This window comes from Protopterus annectens, chromosome 9.part0, assembly GCF_019279795.1.
Source record: "Protopterus annectens isolate FY-2018-M chromosome 9.part0, PAN1.0, whole genome shotgun sequence".
NCBI lineage: Eukaryota > Metazoa > Chordata > Ceratodontiformes > Protopteridae > Protopterus > Protopterus annectens.
In genome coordinates this window covers 1,278,987,996-1,279,009,782 of record NC_056743.1, presented here as the reverse complement: position 1 = coordinate 1,279,009,782, position 21,787 = coordinate 1,278,987,996, and the positions used below count along the sequence as shown (strand labels likewise).

Sequence of the window (21,787 nt, the reverse complement as noted above, 5' to 3'; positions counted from 1 at the left end):
GGTATAACATTTCAAACAGGTATATAAATATGTGCATACCAAAAACAATTAAAAATCTTGCACAAGCATTATCATATACATTAGATATATGTAGAACTCTCAAATTTAATAGGCATTTTACCTTTACTTAATAACTGTTTGTTATCAGTAATGTATACATGTAGATTTAGTTACAACGGAGACTGTGACCGCTTTGTGCATGCAGCTTTGCAGTATTATACAAACAGATTCATAGGATCATAGGAGGTTACTAGGCTATAGGCCCTGAGGTCCTTATAACCCTAGCCAAGAGTTTAGCCAATATTTAGACAAGTCAGCACCCAACACCCCTGTCCAGCAGGGACACAGGTGGAATCCCAGGGGTGTATTTCTGTTTCCCATCCAGTTATCCAGGTTGCACTTAAAAAGGGATAATGAGGTACCCTGCTTAATGTGGAGAGGGAGTCTATTCCACAGATGGGGGAGTCTCTGGGACACAAATCTGTCCCGCCAACAAGTACTACTGATATCACAGACCAAGTTGAGGTCATGTGTACGGGTTGCTTGAGTGGAGCTTGACTTTTGGATATGCAGCAGTCCCATCAAGGTGGGGTCTGAGATTGCTTTATATGCCAAACAGAGGTTACCCCTGAGGAGTCTGTATGAAACTGAGTAGAGGGACAGGGCTTTTAGCCTGTCTGTGCAGGGTAGATGTTTGGGACCCTGGATTCTCCTGGTGAGGAACTTCTGTGGTCTTTCCAGCTGCTGCATGTGCTATGCGAGGAACATGCCGAAGGAGGCATTGTACTCAATAATTGGCCTTATAAGGGAAGAATGCAGGGATGTTATGACCTCTTTGTCCCTGGATGAGATACCCTTACTTATGAGGTGGGCCATGTAGAAAGATTTCCATACAATGGAAGCAACATGGTGGTCAAATGTCAGGTTACTATCAACCTGGGTGCCCACATCCCTGACTACTGATTGTGTACTTAGGACGTTGTTATTAATGTGATAATATGCAGAGATGTCATTCTTCCCAAAGGGGATGATGATGCATTTTTTGACATTCAGCTTGAGGCCATGTTTCTGGCACCAGTCATTTGTTTGGGTGAGACCCTCTTGGAGGACATCCACATCACTTGAGGAATTGATGACTGTGTCCAGCTTGCAGTCATCTGCAAACTTGGTCAGTCATAGTCCACTGGTTTTGGCCTGCACTTCAGAGAAGTATATCCCAAATAACAGAGACCCCAAGACTGATCCCTGGGGTTTGCCACTCATTACAGGTCTACTGCTTGAGGTGGCTTCCCCTATTTCGATTAGGTGGGTTCTATAAGTGATCCAGTTTGCTACCCATCTGGTAACATATGGATTGATGCCTAGTTGAGAGAGTTTATCTACTATGCCCGTGTGGGGAATAGTGTTGAAGGCTTTGGCCAGGTCAAAGTAGGCAGTGTGCACTGTCTTCTCCTCGTCCATGACTTTGGTGACTGTCTCAAAGAAGTCGATCAGATTTAACAGTCATGACCTCCTCTTGACAAAGCCAAACTGTGTGTGGTCAAGTGTTTAGAGGTTGCCAATGTCCCTGTTAATGAGGTCCATGATAATCTGTTCCATGGCCTTGCAGATCAGGCTAGTTAGGCTGATGGGTCTATAATTTCCTGGATCAGTGGACTGTCCACCTTTGTGTAAAGGGATGACAGTGGCTGTCCTCCACTCAGCTGGGACAAAACTGGTACTCAGGCTTTGGTTGAATACGGTGCCTAATGGTGCTGCAAGTCCATGCCTGAGTTCATGTAGGATGCAGCCAGGGATGTTATCAGGTCCCATGGAGGCTGTAATTTTTGCCTTTGAGAGGGCAGTGATGACCTGTTCCCTAGAGATAAGGGTTGGGGGGCAAGTACTGAAGATGTCCTGATTTACTGATGTGGGGACAGAGGGGAGAAGTTTTCACTGAATCTGTCAGCCAGTAGATTGGCTATATATATACAGCATTTGTGTATGTGGTGTCCTTGACCACCAGTTCTGAACAGATCTGAGTGTTTCCTTTAAGATTTTGGACATATGTGAAGAAGGCCTTATGACTGTCTCTAGTAGATGTGGCCATTTCAGACTTGAAGATGGCTTTAGAGGACTTCACTAGTGCTCTTATTTGCTTGTTCAGGCTAAGGAGAGATTGCTTCCAGTTGGGCACCTGCTCCTTCTTAGTCCTGGACAGTAATTTTTTCATTTTGTTATATAGTTTATTTATTGCAGATGTCCACCAGACAGGTTTACTCTTCCTTGCAGAGGATGATTTTTGTCCTGTCGGGTATTCCTGATTCCATGCATTTATATAAATGCTTGTATAGTACTTTGATGTAGATTTGGACATTGGTGCTAGTCCCTACAGTGGGGAAGGGTGGTGTAAAGATGTTTTTACCATCCCTCAGTAGGTTGTAATCAGCTTTGGAGAAGTTTTTTTTGTTTGACCCTAGCTAAAGGGGGCTCATGGGAGATGGTGACTTCGAACATAACTGCTTTATGGTTGGATCTTAGAAGGAAGGATGATACTGCAGGGATGCTGCAGTGGTCACTCATGTTGGTTAATACCAAGTCCAAAATATTATCAATTCTTGTGGGGGTATCATCTAGCTCTTCCAAGGCATTTGCATTGATAAAATTGAGGAATCTTTGGGCATTTGTGTTCTGGCATAAGTAGTTCTTCCAGTCTGTGTTTGAGTAGTTAAAGTCACCCAGGATCAGGGTAAAGGATTGAATCTTGATAGATTTGAAGAGGTCCAGATAGGTGGAGTGGGCATCTTGAGTCAAATGTGGGGGCCTGTAGCTAGCTATAATTTGAAAAGGGGTCTTGTCAATGGTTAACTGCGGCTGGAGTGTCTCCTGTGTGTTATACTGTTTGACCAATCTGGAGCTATGTGGGTCTTTAATATATATTGAAACCACCTCCTTTGGCTTTGCTACTGCCACAGTTTGGGGTCTGAATGTGTGATAGTATGAGTAATCAGGTGCTCTCCACAGCTTTGAACCAGGTTTCTGTGACTGCACAAATGTCAGCATCTTGCAGGGTTAAGAATGCTTGCAATGAATGCAGTTTCATGTTTAGACTGCTAGCGTTTAGCAGTATGACCTTTAATTTGTGTTTTGTTGAAATTTTTATGTTGGTAGTATTGACCTCATGACTTTTCCTAAAAAAGGCACTGTGGGGGAGGCAAGGGCCTTTACCAGAAGCGTGAAGCCCAAGTGAGAGAGATGCAGGTCATCTCTAGCAAAGCATAGTGGTTTGTCGATCGTATCTTTCCAGGCTGTCAGGTACTGGATCCCCCTGGAATGATACCAGAAACTAAGCCAGTTGTTAAAGTCAATCCTTTTCTGTTTGTACTGAGGCATCATTCTGGGTGACAGTACAATGCTGCTTAAGGCTAGGGACATAGCTGCCTGGACACATATTCAGTGAGCTCAATCATTTCTCTCTTTGGATTCACTTTAGAAGCTTGAAATACTGAAATATCGAAATTCAGTATTTCAAGCCCATAAAGTGGAATCCTGAGAAGAGCGAAAGCTCAGAAGCATGAAATTCAAAACCTCAAATACCAGAGGTTTTGAATTTCGCACTTCTGAGGTTTTGCTGTGGTTATGGATTCAGGTAAGTGTGTGTGTGTGTTAAGGGTTTTGGGTAGGGGCTGTGGTGTGTGTCAGTGTGTTTTGTTACTGTGATGTGTGTGTGCGAGGAGAATGTAGCTTGTGTGGTGGTGTTTTGTGTGTGTTTCTATGTAGTGCCACCTCAGAGTGAGAATATTTAAGTGGGGGGTGTGGGGGCACAGTCCCCCACATGGGAGTGCAGGGGGGTTTGCCCTCCAGCTTTTATGTAGTAGAGAGCTTGTGTTTGTGTGTGGGGAGGAAGGTGTGTGTGTGTGTGTGTGTGGAGTAGAAGTGTGAAATTCAAAATCTCCGGTGTGTGCGAGATTTTGAATTTTGCGGTTCTGAGTTTTCGTGGTTTTAAATTTTCCACTTTATAGCTTCAAAATACTGAATTTCGACATTTCAGTGTTTCGAGGATATAAAGTGAATCCCTCTCTTCATATAGTCCAGGGAGGTACGTCTCAAGTCGTTCACACCAACATGGACTATGACAGAGTCATAACAGTACCTGTTGTTGAGAGACTTGAGTGCGTATGTGATATGGTAGATTCTGGCACTTGACAAACAACTAACCGTGACTTTCTCCTTATCCAGCCTGGTGAGAGGCACATCTGTGTGTCTCACAATGGAGTCTCCTATGACTAATATGTTGGGTTTATGGTTATTCCTTAGTCTTAGTCATTGCTTAAATCATGATTATTCTGTATGTAGGATTTCATGCAAAGGTTGAACTGTGTGTTCTACATATATCTAATGTATATAATAATGCTTGTGCAAGATTTTAAATTTTTTTGGTATTCACATATTTGTATACCTATTTGAAATGTTATACCAGTCTATACCTTGTACACTTATGAATCCAGCCCTGTGATTTGGGGAATACAGCTGATTTATAAAGAGAATACGATATGATTTTTAAATGACAGTTTTTGCAAACTTTAAAAGGCAATATTTTATATGTCCCCCCTAGTGAAACTTTGGACAGGAGATTGGATAGTTAGGGGACAAGTCCATACAGAAAGTGCTCAATATGTAAATATGTGGTGAGATTTTTTGAAAAAATTAATGGGGTGAAATTTTGCCCCTCAGCATCCCACACGTACTACAAAAGGAGTAGTATATGCATTTTCTTGTCCCTGCAGTCTCTTTTATATAGGGGAAACTAAAATAATCTTTAAGGTGAGACTGCAAGAGCGTATTAGAGATATAAAAAATAAAAATTATAACAATCCAGTGGCTATGCATTTTAATTTGGTTCATGAGGGGATGTTTCTTGATTTAAAAGCATGTATTTTAGAACAGGTTTTTGAAAGTGATGCCACTGCTTATAGAATAAATTGCTCTTTAAAGAGACAACTTTTATTTTTAAATTGGATACATTGACTCTTAAGGATTTAAACAAGAAGTGTAATTGAAAAGCCCTTTTGTAATTGAAGGATTTTGATTTGTTAATAAGTTAATTAGTTTAAATGACTTTTATATTTAAAAGTGGTGTTTTTTCTTTATTTTGTATTAACTCCAAGAAGGCTATGTTTGCCAAAGCACTAGAGAGTATTTATTTGTGTGTTATTAAATCTTTAAAACTATCTTTGCTGTGTGCAGTTCCAGTGTTCCACTGGCCAAGTGTTTTTTTTTCTAATAATTTGTTCTTGGTGGTTTATTTAAAAAGCAATATCTCTAAATTTACCTAACAAAGAGACGTAATAACGGGCAATATTAAAAAAAAAAAAAAATATATATATATATATATATATATATATATATATATATATATATATATATATAGTAAATCTTACACCTTGTATTTATTTAAATGGAGACAGTATAAATGAGTCTTGTACAAGAATAAAAGTTATAAAATTAAAGACAACTTAATTAACTTTTAGCACTGAAAAGGAGCAAGGTAATGTCAAAACACTAAATGAAAAGTGCTGTGTAAAAGTAACACAAAGCAGACACATTTGTATGAAATATTTCAATAATTTGCATTACTTAAACAATTTGTATGAAGCATTTGAAATAATTTTGAAGTAATTTATGGTTACTTAAATAAAAAGGGCAATCAGTGACACAGCAAACTACAGATTTTTTAGGTGCGTGTTAGTATAAAATGATGACTATTTTGAGTCAAAAAGTGCTTATATGTCAGTCTAAATGTGTCAGAAAGACCTAAGCAGTGATGAAACTGCTTGAGATTGAATGCAGACACTAGGTTTTAAGGTGAATTAACACACTGGACATATTAATGTTCTTGGTGCTACCTTGGAAGCTTACTTACACTAAGAAAGGAAAACTACAATACATCTAAATAACATTGCAAATGACAAAAGTTCCAGTGTTGCAAAATGTAAACAGTGCTGTGTACTTTAGTAGCACTAGTTAAATCATTCGACAAAGAATTCAAAGAAATTGTACAGACTTTATGAAATGTTTGAAACTAAAATTTTTGGTTACTGTTCATTTTAGGTTCCATAACAAGAGTTCATTGAGGCATATAAGAATTCTTTGTATTTGTCAGGGCTGCATAGGTTAGCTGAGTATTGTTCATTGGAGGAAAGATGGCAAGGTATACTAAAAGACAAATTTGTATTTGGCATACTGTGAAAACATATAAAGAGAGAGAAAAAGCTGAAACAGTGATAACGGAACTAGCATACAGTGATACATCACAGCTATAGCAGGATGCAGCTGAATGTGCCTTCAACACACCTCTAACTGTTCTAAAGAGCAGGAATGTTTTTAGTGTGGCACAATGTTACATTAAGCAAATGTGTGTTAGTTTGAAAATAAAAGTACATAGAAATGTCACAGGAAGTGTCATACTAAAAAGCATACAAGCAGAAAATAGCAAAGAGGAAAAGCAGTGACAAACAAAGTGTAGGACAGCAGGCATGACTCAGTATATGTGCATAAAACTGGACCAAGGAAATAATAAAGGGCCATTCATAATGGAAGCAGACAAAGTATATGAATAACAGTACCTGATGCATCTGTCACTGTGTACTCTGAAGTGACTGAGATACTGGGTGGTATTCATTGGCATTAAGACAACACTTAAAGGCAATCCGCACTGTTTGTAAGTAAGCAGAGTAAATCCACGGTTCATAGAGGTCATATATGCCAACACAGGATGGTTGCAAATAAACTTAAACAAATGAACTAAAACTGAGATGCTAATGAGAAATTATGTAAAACCTTGTATGCTAGTAAGTCCTTCTCTCATCTGTTTTGAATTCATAGTCATATTTTGGCGTATTTCTCGGCCGTGCATAGATGTATTATAAAAAACAGAACTGCACCTTTTCTGTCTACTTTGCAATTGGCAAAGATGCTCTGTCTTGATTTTTTTTAGACTCATTGCATTTCAAGTTACACATTGACATCAGTGTATAGAAGTCACTTGCCAAATAACATAGCAATGGAAGAAAGCATGCCCGCTGTTGTCACCAATAAATCAAAGTTCTGAGTACAGAAACATTTATGGTGACACAACATCTATATTTATATGCACATACTGTAACTTCTAATTCAGCCAGTTAAAATTGTATTGTATTAACCTGTACAACATCATCAATAAATACTATTGCAAGCATTTATCATTACACTGCCATGTTATGCCAAGAAAGTTGTAGCCCTCCTTTACCACTTTTCTGAATTTATTCTGCCATTTTTTTATACCATGAGTGACAGTCAGAAATCCTAGAATAAAGCAGCATGTATCCTGACAACACAATATATTGGTGAAAATGTAGTACATCAGACTTCAGTCAGTTTAAATTATGCACTTATATCCTATGTAGCATAAACTATATAAAAGAAAAAAAATATATATATATATATTCTAACATATCTTTTGCATTACTTACCTATACATTTCCAGTGCTGCTGTCATGAATTCCCATTTATAAATGGCACTTGTGTTATCAATATTAACAAAAATCATCTGCATCTGACCATCAGATCAATGAAACACACAATTCTACTAATCATTGTTCTCTAACATCAATATGAACTACTAAAATTTGAGCTTTCCTAAACCATTTGCCATCTCTCTCAACTGATCTCAACTAAATATGGTGATCTTAAACATATTCAGGTAAATGCAGGCTCATTTATGCATTTTATATACTAATTAAGCTTAGTTACACTTATCTATATGAGACGAAGTAATATGCGAGAGTGTGAGTCAAAGATCCACGTCAGTTGCTCTTAGGTAGCTGTGAATGAGGCTTAACTTCAGAAAATGTAGGCATTTGATGAAAGTGGGAAGTTTTTTAATACTTTCACATTTACTTATTCAGCAAGGATAACCTGCTGAATTTGCAATTTGTAGTGATAATCTTTGGGAATAACCGCTGCGAAAGTGTAAACTTGACACGTTATTTGTATCACTCCAGAAGTATCAGGAGTGAAACATATGATGGAGTTGGTATGCAATCTGAGTTGTCTACGACTCTACACAAGAGCGTAAGAAATTATTATTATTATTATTTCCATACATCTCACTGGATAAGTCATAAGTGCTGCTAAATACCTTCACATGTATGAAAATGTTTCCAGATGAGTAAAACAATTATAATTCTGACACGTGAAGGTAAAACACAGAATATGAACATGTATGTATATGATACAGAAAGGACAGCATTGTTTAGTAAAGAATGGATTAAAAACATCTAACTTATCTCATATTCTGTTGAGGCTCGGGCAGTACCCAAAAACAGTAAGAAACCTGTCAGAAAGGAGATGTATTCACTACTTCGGTAAATGCTAAATAAATCTCTGCAAAAGAAATTGGGATAATGATGGGTATAACAGCAAAGCATGAACTAGAATTGAATGCCAGTCCATCATTTTATGTTAGTGTAGAGCTTTGTGCTCTTATACCTAAAGTGGGAATAGAACTACAAAAGCTGGAAGTGCTGGGGTGTTGTCTAAATTAAAATGCAATGAACTGGCTGCCTCCAAAGTGCCAGTGCTTAAAAACGTAAATAAGAACATGTTCCCTTCTGAGGATATTTCAAAGTTACCATTAACCCAGTGCTAAGTATTCTAAATTATCCCCTGCTAAAACCTGGATGTGCTTTTGTGCCTTTACCTGGGGAGCAATTCACAAAAAATAACCTGCAAAGCTATACTTACAAATGGAAATGGAAGAGCATGCTCATCCAAACAATTAATTTGCATAAAGGTGTGGTCTGGTAAAGCACACTTTTTTTCATAATGGTAATGGGCTAGGTACTTCAAGAAATTCTTAATACGTATTACTACCAAGCCAATATCATAGTGACCGGGAAGAAAGAAAGACAGTGTCTGGATGACTTACAAAGAATACTAAGCAGGCTGCAGTAATACAGCTCTTTTTGAAATTCAAACAAGTATGAATCGCTGAAGACAAAAACTGCATATCGTACAAATGTGGTTAACAAAAGCAGAGTATACAAGTCACAATATAAGACAGAGACGACGCACAAAGTATGTCACGGTTGTTGTATATATGGAACATAAAGTACTTCAATTCGTACTGAAACTCTGATTTGTTGCTATATCCATTAAATATATTACGACAAAAGGGGCTTTGAATGGAAATATAGGGAGGACTATAAACACACCATCAAGGAGATGAAGAAAATGATTGTGTCAGATGAAGTGCTTATCCGGTGTCATCCATCTTTGCCTGTTAGGTTAACTTGTAATGCTTCACTGCAACAAAGAATTCATATTGATTTTGTGGATACTTTTCTAAATTAACTGCCCCTAACTCCCACAGCTACTTGTTCTATGTGGTCTGAAGTAATTTATATGGAGTTGTCAAAATCTGAAAAGTCAGTATCATTGGCAATGATCTCAAAATATTCAAGACGTGCCTTCACTCCCATCTTGTCAAGATAAACAAACAAATGAGAGGACAATGAGACATTTTAATATATCTCAGCAAGCACTGAGCAGATATTACAGAACTGGCAAACTGCAACTAGGTCATTCTGTTTCAAAGACTGGACCTCTCATGGAGCACAGTACATTGATAAGACAGACATGTAAACCGGTTAAAAAGTGCTCAGCAAACAGATGATCTAGTGCCATTTGCTAGGCAACTGAGTTTTGAAGAATTATATGATGAGCAAGTTGATACCATGCAAGTGATGACTGCCTACTACTCAACACATGGTAAGAAAAATTACAAGCAAGAGGTGTACTCAAACAGATTTGTTACCAGACATTTAACTGAAAAAGGATAGACGACTATGAGTCTTTCAAGGCAAAAAAAAGATAAATTCACACACAAGAAGGAGGGATGGACAAATCAAAAACATTCCACATTGCAGAGTGAGAGGATACCAACAGCTTTGTCAACATAACACACATCCAAAGAGCCTACCCAGATATTACTAACACCTGGAGTTCAAAGATGTTGGTTGAGTGATAACAATGATATCTCCATCTAGACAGCATGTGCCCTATGTGTCATCTTGGTTTCAAGGACAATGGCTCAGAGACAATAATTCCAATCCCCAATTTAGATATTATATGTGTGTGTGAAATGCATAATGAAATATACCATGTTAAGTATCAGGCCTACTGTCAATATTACATCTGTCTTTCTGTCCTACATTAAAAAGAAAAAGGGGAGGAAATGCTGTGTATATTGACTGAACTGTCTGTGTATGGTTTTTTATGCGGGGAGGTTAAGAGGGGCAACTGTATTCCTGCAGTAATAGGTTAAGATCACATAGCAGCTCAAAATCCACATACTATTTAAGCAGTAACAGCATAATGTTAGGTTGTACAGATAAACCAGACCTATCGCATCAGCAACACTTTATTTATTTATTGATCTATTGATTGACTTTTGATTACCGGGAAAGTCTGACTGGGTAGGCATCCATTTTCAGCAGAAGTCTGGGGAGAAAAGCTACAAAGTATTACAAAACATTTTAAGAACAATAATTTTACAAGCTTTAAAAATAATAAAAAACCTACAATTTAAGTAATTATACCAATGTAGACATCATATGAAAACATTGGTTAAGAACAGATCCAAGTTATATGACAACGATTTAAAATTTAGAAACATTTTAGCCAGTTTGTAGTGAAATTAAAGGTAATTTAGTATAATACAAACAGGAATTGAAATATGAAGTGAGAGAAAACCAGGCTTATGGTATATTTAGAGAAAACCATGAGAGAGAAATGATAGAAGTGAGTGAAGAAGGGAAAGTAAGGAGGTGCAATGTATAAACAGGTCTTAGTTCACATTTAGGGATATAGTTTATCCTGGTGCTGAGCAGGAACAGAGACAGCTGTTGGCTAGGAAGTCTTTCAGAATGATTTTGAAGGATGGGAGGGAGGGTATTGAAATGATGGATACAGGTAAGGAGTTCCAGGCCTTAACAACATGGTATGAGTACAGACAATGCTCAGCATAGGTTTGTGGACAGTCAAGAGTTTTTGGTCTTTGGACCATAATGATTGACTGGGAACATAGCTGTGTAGAATATTATTTAGTGTTGGATACGCAGATGGATTCTGGATAATTTTATAGGTGGTAAGAAGCTGTGCATATGTTAGTTGATGAGTTAGTTCTAACAAATTTAGGCTTTTCAATGCTATACAGTGATGGGTTCTGAAAGGGGTATTTGCTTAAAATTTAACTACTTTATTATAGCATTGTTCAGGTTTAGATTTTTGTGATGCCTGAAGGTTAGTAAGGATGGAAGCATCATAAAGAAGTGTGGGAAAGAGATAGGTAGTGGCAAGTGTAGTTTTAGTTGCATTTGTGAGAAAGTTTTTGGCAGTATAAAGCATCCCTAATTTTTGATGATTTTTTATTATGTAATTTTGTATATGCAGGTCAAATTTAAGATTATCGTCCACTATCATCCCTAATAATTTCCTATCAGAAGTGACTTCAATGGTTATATTATCATGAGAGAAGAGTTTAATTTTTGTTTTCTCGTGAGAGAGGGATTTGTGGAAAAAAGTAGTTATTTAATTTCTTAAGGGTAATCATGAGTAATGAATTACAAAGCCACGTTTCACTGGCTGTTAAAGCTTCCTGTGTAATTTTTTTGGAGCTGTGCCATGTTGTCAGATGTGCAAATGAGTGTGGAGTTATCTGCATACTGTATTAGGGAGACCTATTGTGTGGACATGTGGAAGGTGCTGGCGAGAATGTTAAATAGGACAGAACCAAGGATAGAACCTTGTGGTACACTGGTGATGACTGGTTGGTATGGAGACAGGATGGAGTGCCATTTTACTGACTAATACCTATCAGAAAGGTAGCTTTTGAACCATAGAATGGTGGGCTGAGGGAGACCTAATGAGGACAACTAAAGTAGAAGTTTGCTATGACAAACTGTATCGAAGGCTTTAGACAAGTCTAGAAATAAGGAGAAGACTAGTTTGTCATTACGTCTAGCTTTAGTAACCGTATCTACATGGGTTAGAACTGCAGTGTTAGTACTGTGGGAAGGATGGAAGCCATATTGTTGGGGGGATAGGAGTTCTTTCTGCAGGAGATAGTTTAACAATTGCTTTTGAATACATTTTTATTTGGAGAGGGGTATAAGACTGGTATACGTCTAGAATTGATAGTGTCTGTTTAATTTCCCCCTATGTGCAAAGGAATAATGTGTGACTTTTCCCAGACAGAGGGAATGTGGGCTTCCTGGATTTACCTATTTATAAGGATTGAGACAGGACAGGCAGTGCTACTGGCTGTTATTTTAAGGTACTCGCTTGGAAGGTCATCAGCTGAAGTAGAGCATGGTTTGAGTTTGTTTAAGAGTAAGTTTTATATAAGATGTAGGCACAGGTTTGAAAGTGAAAGTGTATGTGTTGATATGTGGCTGTTGGTCAGGGTAAGGATTAGATGCTGGGGAAATACTAACTATGAAATAAGAGTTGAATTGCAATGTAGTTTTGAGTACTGAGTTATTAGAAGAAGGGTTAGGGTTGAATTTTTGGCCAGGATGCAAGATTTCTTTAATACTGCGGTGGTGGTGCTGCGGTAGCATTGTCGACTCACAGCAAGACGTTGTCCGTTCGATTCTCAGCTAAAGCGTCTTCTGTGTGGAGACATGCGTGAAGAGGCGTACCTTCGTTGAAGGTTGTGTGTCAGAGCTGGTAACTCGGCACGTAAAAATCTTCTACCAATCATTAGCGGACTGGAGTTCCGCTGTGGCGACCCCTAACCGGGAAAAAGCCGAAAGACACAAACAAATGCAAGATTTCTTTAATGGCTGTTCAGAATGGTTTAGGGTTGTGTTTACTATTATTCTGAAAGTTATTATATTATAGTTTTCTGTCTTCATTTATTTGCTTTTTAGTATGATGGCAAAGCATTCGGAAGTTTTCAAGATGTTGTGGTGATATATATTTTTACCATTCTTCCATGGTTTTTATCTATCCTTCATTAACATTCTACTCTTTTTGGACAGCCAAATTGCATTATTTGTTTTTAATCTCTTCCTTCTAAGAGGTTCTACGCTATTTAGGCTATTCAGGAAAGCTGTATTGAATTCATTTACAGCATCATCTTAGGGAAGGATTTTTCAGAAGTTCTAGTTAATAATGATAGGGTAGTAACGAACATTTCTGGGTTAAACTTGGAAAGGTTGCGTGTTGTTTTATAAACATGCTGTTTAAGTGGATATGTGAGAGGCCTGGTTGTACAGACTCTAAGATGATCACTGAGACAGTCAGACATTGTACCTGTGGTGGTGTATTTGCTAGGGTATGATACTAGGATCCAGTTTAATAGGGAATTTGTTGTCTTGCCATAATGTATGGTGCTATTTATTAGTTGTGTCAAACCAAATAAGTTGATGCTAGATGTAAGGGGGTTGGAGTTTATGTCCAACCACCTGGAATTCAAGTCACCTAGCATTATTTCTTGTGGAAATGTTATGGAAATCCAATGAAGGATATCTTCCAGTATAGCTGTACTGTCACCAGGAGGGATGTAAGAAGAGTGCCATGTATACCAAAACACCAGGAACTGACATCACATACTTGTTAAAGGGTACAGGCTCAACATTCATAAAGCTTATCTGATGTGACTGAAACTGATACAAACTTAACACACGGCCAAGGTCTTTTCATTTTTTTACAGTCTTAGAACAAATAGAAATGTAACAACATATGACACATACCTGCATTGTGAAGCAAGATGATGACTGAGTGGAAGAGGAAACAATAGTGAGTGGACATTTAGCAATACATTCTACTACATTAACCCTCCCACCCTCAGGTCAAATTATAACAGAGTAATGTTCATAGTCAGTACAAAGCAATTAACAGAGAGGTACACAGTAGAACAGGCTTTCTTTCATTTCCTGAATGCAGTTAGGGAGACTAAGTAACTGGCATATACAGTAGACTGGTCAAGAGAAAGGACAGTGGCCAACTTAGTAAGTGGTCCATAGAGTGCAAGGACAACACTTTTTGGAGGGAGTGGATATTAAAGTCAATTTCCAGGACAAGGCAAGCACATATTTGACTAGATGAAGTTAATACACAGCAAAGTTCTTCAATTGCTTACATTTCACTATGACAAAATTCTCAGTGAAAACATCTGGGAGTTGGCTGATGTCATTAAATGTTAGCTGGTTAAAAACTATGACGAAATAAACAGGACAGTTAGCCTAACTGGAAATATGGTGCTGTAGGTCAGTCTAATTTCCCTAAGTAAAATTTTAGCTCCTTTATCAGAAGCTTTTTCAACCAATGTTTGTGTGAATTGTTGTTTTACACTTTATCCACTGGTACCTTTCAGCACCCTTTTGTGGCAGAAGCTACAGACAACAGACCACTACGAGAGCTGATTGCAGAGGCAAAAGCAGAGGTTTTGGAGGTCATTGAAGAAGGAAAGGATGAAGAAGATGATGATTCAGAGAAGGTACTTACGAGTAAAAATATGATTATTAAATGTGTAACTGTATGTCCATCTGTAATTGTTATGTTACTAGCATCATGTGGGCAATGTTAGCACAGAAAGGCGTGCCATCGTGGAATCATTTTTTAGTTACCAAGTCACATGAATGGGTACTAACTCAGGTTAAATGAAGCTCCGTAGACACCATAACCTTTCAGAGGACTGGTAGAGAAACAATATGTGCACATGGGCAAATGCAAAAACAGAAGACAAGCTTCACAGCAGTAGCCTTACCACAGCAGCAGACCTCAAGAAAGCCACTTCCTTTTTCCTGTCATAGAGTGTATATCATAACGTCATTCAACTAACAGAACTTCATGTTTATTTGACAAAAGTATACTGTTATACTGCATTCACATTAAGCGTGCAAAGTAAATGCCATTTTTAGTTGCCATAACAGTTTATAGAACAATTTGTTTCTATCCTGAGTGCTTTGTCGATGGCTACAGAGATAATGGTGCAGAAATAACAAAGAAAATGTTTCAGCAGTGCATAGTTCCTCTTGGTGAAGACCCAGCCATGGTTGGTTTTGTGTTTGAAAGGAAGATTCACACTTTGACATGAAAAAGGATGTTTCCTGATTGTTAGTTTTTAATACTGTGTCCCCTACTCCTAACAGTGATTGATACTCTCACTCCAACTGTCACCGCAACTGTCTAATCAATAAAAATGGGTCTGTTGCCATGGATATGAACTTTCCTACTGTCTCCATTAGCAGCTTGGTGGATATGAGCATCTTGAGGCAATGTAGAAATTGCCGCATGTTTACTAGCAATCAGTTAATTCTCAAACAAACTGATAGGGTATGTGAGAGATGTATTTACACAATATCACTGGAGGAAAAGCTCTCATGTAAAAGTACTCCTAATGTCAATAAGGTTGCCAGTAGTACACATGTTGCACCCATCACACACAATTCAAAGCAGACATATAGACCCACATATGCTGAAGCAATTACATATAACCTTCCTAAACCACAAAGACCTCCTTGACAAAGTACACATAAAAAATACGCTCAGCAGTCCCAAATGCACTCTTTCGAAACAACACCCACATCAACACATACAGCTACATCTCAGGGAGCCTGTACCTCAAAGCCCATAAGGCAAGCCACCACACAATCCAACATTCTAGTCACTGGAAACTCCATTATGAAATACACTGATGTCCCTCTCACCAGGCTGAGTAAGAAGAAAGTTACAGTCAGTTGCTTATCAGGGGCTAGCATCTGCCACATTACGCATGCACTCAAGTCACTGGACCACAATTACAAATATGACTCAGTCATAGCTCATGTGGGAGTAAATGATCTGAGACATACATCCCTAGACTATATGAAGAGAGACATCATGGAGCTCTCAGAATATGTGTCCCAGGCTGGTATGAGCCTAGTATTGAGCAGCATTTTACCTTCTCCAAGGGTGATGCCACAATATGAGCAAAATATGGTTGACTTTAACAATTGGCTTAGTTTCTGATGTCATTCTAAGGTGGTGCAATATTTGTCAGCATGGAAGGTAATGGTCAACAGACCACGCTGCTTTGCCAGGGATGGTCTGCACCTCTCCCCTCTAGGCTTTCGAATATTAGCTAAAACATTGTCTTCCCCCATAGTGCCTTTTTTAGACAATGCCAAACTGAAAGTACTTCCAACATAGCAAATCAAAACCAAGAAAATCTAAAGGTATTACTGCTCAATGCTAGGAGTCAAAATAAAAAACTCCACTACCTAGAAGCTCTCTTTACTCTAGAGAATGCTGATTAGGTGAGGTCAGTGAGACTTGGTTTAAAGCCACAGAGAGCACACAAACAGTGAATGGTTATAATGCCTTCCGCACATTCAGGCCAGCTACTTCTAAGGCAGGAATTAAAGGTGGATGTCTCTATATTTACATCAAAAATAAATATACTTCTAGGCTGGTCAGACAGGACAATGCACTTGAGCTGCTCCATGTTCAAATCACCATAGGTAAAATCCAATGCCACTTCCTTGCAAGTGATAGGTCCCCCTCTATGACCCAGGAAACCCATACCATGTATTTAATCCATGGTGGTGCAGCGGTAGCATTGTTGCCTCACAGCAAGAGGTTCTTCCATTCGATTCTTGGCTGGAGTGCGGGGAGTGCCTTCTATGTGGAGTATGCATGTCCTCCCCTCGGTTAGGTGGGCCTTCGAAAGAGATGTGTAAATGGGCGTGCCTTCGTTGAAGGTTGAACATTGAACTGGCACCTCAGCGTTCATGAAAATCTACTGCCAATCATTAGTGGACCGGAGTTCCGCTGTGGCGACCCCTAACCGGGAAAAGCCGAAAGACAAACAACAACAACAAACACTAACCATACAACCCAATACCATATTCATGGGTGACTTTAATTACCCCACTATTAACTGTGAATCCTATACAAAATCAAACATACATGCACAGAGATTCCTGGATTTTGAAAACACAAACTATCTGGACCAGATAGCCAGTTGCATCGACCATACTGGATCTGGTCCTCACTAATATAGGAGACTACTGCACACCCCCTACTGTAATACCTTCCCTGGTAAGGTCAGACCACAAAATGGTCTCCTTTGAAGTAAAAATAAAACTTGGACCCCCAGCTAAACCTGGAATATTCAGGAACTATTTTAAAGCTAACCTCCTGCTATTAAGTGAGAACCTTGCAAAATGTCAAGCCACCATAAACCCTGAGAACACTGCTGCCTATGCGAAACTGTTCACAGAATCCCTGTACAAGCATGTTATCAGTTGCATAGAGGCAGCTGTACCCACCAGGAAGAAGTACAGAACTAACTCAAAAAACAAGCTGCCCTGGTAGCATCACAAAATCAATAGGCTGTATAACAGGAGGAAGAAAATCATGGCAAAAATTAGGAGGTGCACCACCCAACAGAATAAAAGAACTATCATCAAACTAAACAAACAACTCAGAGGACAAATAGTCTACCAAAACCAGAATTGTGGTGAGTTTGGCTTCCTAGGCCAAGGACAACCCCAAAGCATTCTTTAGCTATGTCCGCAACCTCAAAGACAATACACAACTGTGTGCAGAGATAATTGTAAATGGAGCCACCTATACTGAGCCAGAAGATATTGCAAACCTCCTGGCTGATAAATTCATCTCCAGCTTTACCCCTCTCTCCCCCTCATCATCAAATATAACTCCCCCTACTATCACTAGGGAATAGGTCCATAATGCTCTCTCTCTAAGACCAAGAACACTGCATCAATGGGCCCAGTCAATATGAAACATGGACTGAATGACCAACAAAGAACCAGGAACAAACCAGTAGTGCAGTTCTCAAGACACCTCGGACCAAAAATACTTAAAACTTTTTATTGTCTGTACCAACGAGTTAAGTGCTTTCGTTCACTCAAGAACTTCTTCAGAACTCAGTTAACAATGATAAAAACATCAAATAAATAGTACCTAATTATATCACATGACCACCTTAAAACCAATTAAATCATTTGTAACTTAATTGCTTCAATTATAACACAGGATGAATAGATAAACTGTCATTGAGCTCTGGATATTGTGTTGCATTCAATCTAATCTGCCATTTCAGCTCACACACATCCAAATGCTCATCAACAACTCTCCCGTGCACATCTTTTAAAACCCTGTTCCCAAAAAAAAACAAAAGGGGGGAATGGTTTGAAGCATTATTTGTCTTACAGTTTTTGATATCCAAAAATGTTCATGCACTCGATCCATCAACCTTCTCGCGGTCTTACCCACATAAAATGCTGAACACTGATTGCATTGGGCAAGATACACCACATTGGTACTATTATAATTGTGGTGTCCCTGAACTTTATATGTCACATCTGTAATCAGGTACTATTTATTTGATGTTTTTATCATTGTTAATCGAGTTCTGAAGAAGTTCTTGAGTGAATGAAAGTGCTTAACTCATTGGTATATGCAATAAAATGTTTTAAGTATTTTTGGTCCAAAGTGTCTTGATAACTGCACTACTGGTTTGTTCCTGGCCCAGACAATATCCCAGGATGCCTTCTAAATAGCATGAAACATGATCCATCAGGGCCTCTGGAATTACTATTTAACTGTAGCCTCCAGACAGGTTTCATGCCTCATAAATGGAGAAAGGCAACAGTCATCCCTCTGCACAAAGGTGGGCCATCTACAGACGCTGGAAACTACAGACCCATAACTCTCACTAGTCTTATATGTAAAGCCATGGAAAGAATTATCATGGAGATGATCAACAGAGATATAGTAAACCTCCAGACACTGGAACAAACCCAGTTTGGTTTCATCAAGGGCAGATCATGCCTACTCAAATGATGGACTTCTTTGAGAAGGTCATCAAAGCAATGGATGAGGGCAAAATAATTTTCACTCCCTACCTTGACCTGGCCAAGACACTTGACACAATACCCCACTCAGGCATTGTTGACAAACTGAAGAGATTAGGTACAAACCTGTATGTTACCTGGTGGATAGCCAACTGGCTCACAGACAGAACCCAGGAAGTTAGAATTGGGGAATCCACCTATACAAAGAGGCCAGTCACAAGTGGAGTTCCTCAAGGATCAGTGCTTGCACCGCTCCTTTTTGGCATTTACTTCTCAGAAGTTAAGGTGAATGTCAGTGGACTTTGGCTGACTAAGTTTGCAGATGATTGCAAATTAGGAGCTGTCACTGAATCTCACACTGACCCAGATGTTTTCCAGGAGGGGCTGGCACAGACAAACAGATGGTGTCAGACCCATGGACTAAAACTAAATGACAAGAAATGCATAATAGTATCCTTTGGAAAATCATCCATCCCTGGTAACTATCATATTGACAACACAACCCATAGAGCTGATCCAGTAGTCAGGGGCTTAGGGACACACATAGATAGTAATCTAGCCTTTGACCATCATGTGTCTACAGTGGTGAGGAAATCATTCTAAGGTGCGCAGCTTATAGATAAAAGTATGGCATCTAAGTCCAAGGTAGTCATTGTTCCTCTGTATTCAGCATTCATCAGCCCTATCATTGAGCACGGTGCCCTCTTTGGTATGTGCCTAACTAGGCATATCCAATAACTGGAATGTCTATAGAGGTTCCTCACTAAAAGAATACAGGGCATAAGTAAAATGTCCTATGCTGACCGCCTCAATGCCCTATCCCTGTATTCTGTCTCCTACAGGCTTTTGAGAGGAGATCTATGCCTAGCATATAGTGCATTGTCAGACCCCACTCTAATGGATCTCCTGCATATCCACAAATCAAACAGCATTAGAATTATCCATTCTAAAGAATTAAACATTACCTGTGATATAAATAGCACCTGCTAGAGAGATAGGTATATATCCCAGAGACAACCCTGTCTATGGAACAGGCTCCCCATTCATGTGAAGCAGACTTCCTCCCTAACCCAATTCAAATGCAACTTGGACAATTGGATGGGAAACTGGAAATTCATCTCTGGTCAGGTACCTATGTCTCTAATGGAAATAGGTAACCTGTACATGGTTCATTTCCAAGGCCCATGCTTACACTTATCAAGGGTATCAGAACTTGTCAGAGATTAGGGATGCATGGGTAGGCTTAAAAGGCCCTTGTGGTCATTAGCCTAGTAAACACTTATGAACCTAAGGCACTTCTAATTCCTTTCAAAATTAATGTGAAGATTATTTCATACCACTGACATTTAGGAGGTATTTTATTCCTATGTCCCTTTCCCTCTTGTCAACACCTCAAAATTAATTATGGTGGTTTTGCATTAGGGTGATAAAGTTTCAGGCCTAGTTTTCCCTTTATTCCTGAATGTGGACTACTTATGATAGTTTACTACCGGAAACCTCTCAGATGTACACAGATTTAGCATTAAACTTATCTGCCTGTATCTCATATCAATGACCTTTCAGATTCCCATGACATTAATTCTTTGGAATTTTTTCCCAGATTGAATAGAGCCTTTTTGACTGTATGAACTAGCCCTTTTTTTGCCCTTGTTTCTAGTCTTAGCCTTGCCCTAGGTAATGTGGTGGGAAAAGTGTTTCTTAGCTAGTCCTTTCTTCTGTGTCTGATCCTGGAGTAATCCCTGGTTTTGGATTTTTATTTTTAGACTTAATTAATGTTTCTACTGCTACTCCAAAAAAATAAACAAATTAATAATATTCTCTGGATTTCCCTTGTTGTATTAGATTTAATCCATTCATGGCATGGTTTCCCTTTAACCAGCATTCCTGTCTTCCAGTTTCTTACTCTGGTATGAGCCCAGTGGTGATCTGGCCATAGTATCATGACATTAGTAATCCAAAATAAAATAAAAAAATCCTGAGAAACAGCAGTAACAGTAGTATAAGAAGCTTTAATGACAACCAGAGACTTTGCGCTTTCACCCCTAACAAGAGATAGGGTGTCTTCTTTTAATTTTAATTTTATTTTGGATTACTAGTGCTTGATAACGTTGTCTAACTTTAGTGATTAATAGTATCATGGTATATCCAAAGCCATGATAGGTACATAATTAATACCGGGTCAATACTAAGAAAATGGAGAAAGGTCTAGTTCCCTTATTTGGGTCCATTCCTTGTGTCACTTAAACAGTGTTGGTCTTGACATGGTCATTAAGAGCATGACATGCCTTGTACCAGGTTTTATACTGCCATTTCTTGTACCATACTTCCGCAAATTATATCCTTAAAGGGTGAATGGCCAACATCGTCTCACAAATTTCTTGTGAAGAAAGACATGGGAAGCGAGGAGCTTGATTACAACCTCGTTATTTACAGTTGTGGCAGCAGTAAGTTGGCTTCATCCAATAATTCTCACATCATTTCAGGGCAGATAAACAGGCTTCATAAAAGGCTAGTCCCTCCCTAACTTTGAGATTGACTGAAATTACTACATCAGGTCACACTGCCACCATCTCTGAATATGGTAGCTATGGCTTTTTAAGTAAAGCTTGTGTGAACTTAGAAATGCTGGCATGTTTCAATGCCAACTTGCCTTTGTGAAATCTATGTAATAACAGTTTTTCCTGTTGCCATTTCATGCTCAGTTAATTTTTTGTCATGACTTTAAAAACAGAGGTACTGTCAACACTAAACATTCTTATAATTCACTGATTCTTGACATTTGTTTAAGATTGTAGTCACTGAGGTTGTCATACTAATGACAAGCTACTTATTTACCTAGAATATGGGTAGTTGACAAGTTATTATACTTAGTTAAATGTTTTCTGTCGTTGGCAATG

The 21,787-nt window shown here is 38.6% G+C and overlaps 1 protein-coding gene across 2 annotated transcripts in view; it reads left to right on the top strand.

Moving 5' to 3' along the window:
- The window catches only part of LOC122811999 (serine/threonine-protein kinase 10-like), a 504,844-nt gene that overhangs the window by 321,685 nt on the left and 161,372 nt on the right, over nt 1-21,787 (top strand). For both annotated transcript variants that reach the window (XM_044084213.1, XM_044084214.1), the window contains exon 8: nt 14,402-14,524. In XM_044084213.1, the coding sequence (XP_043940148.1) occupies nt 14,402-14,524 (123 nt within the window). The remainder of the gene's footprint in view (nt 1-14,401; nt 14,525-21,787) is intronic.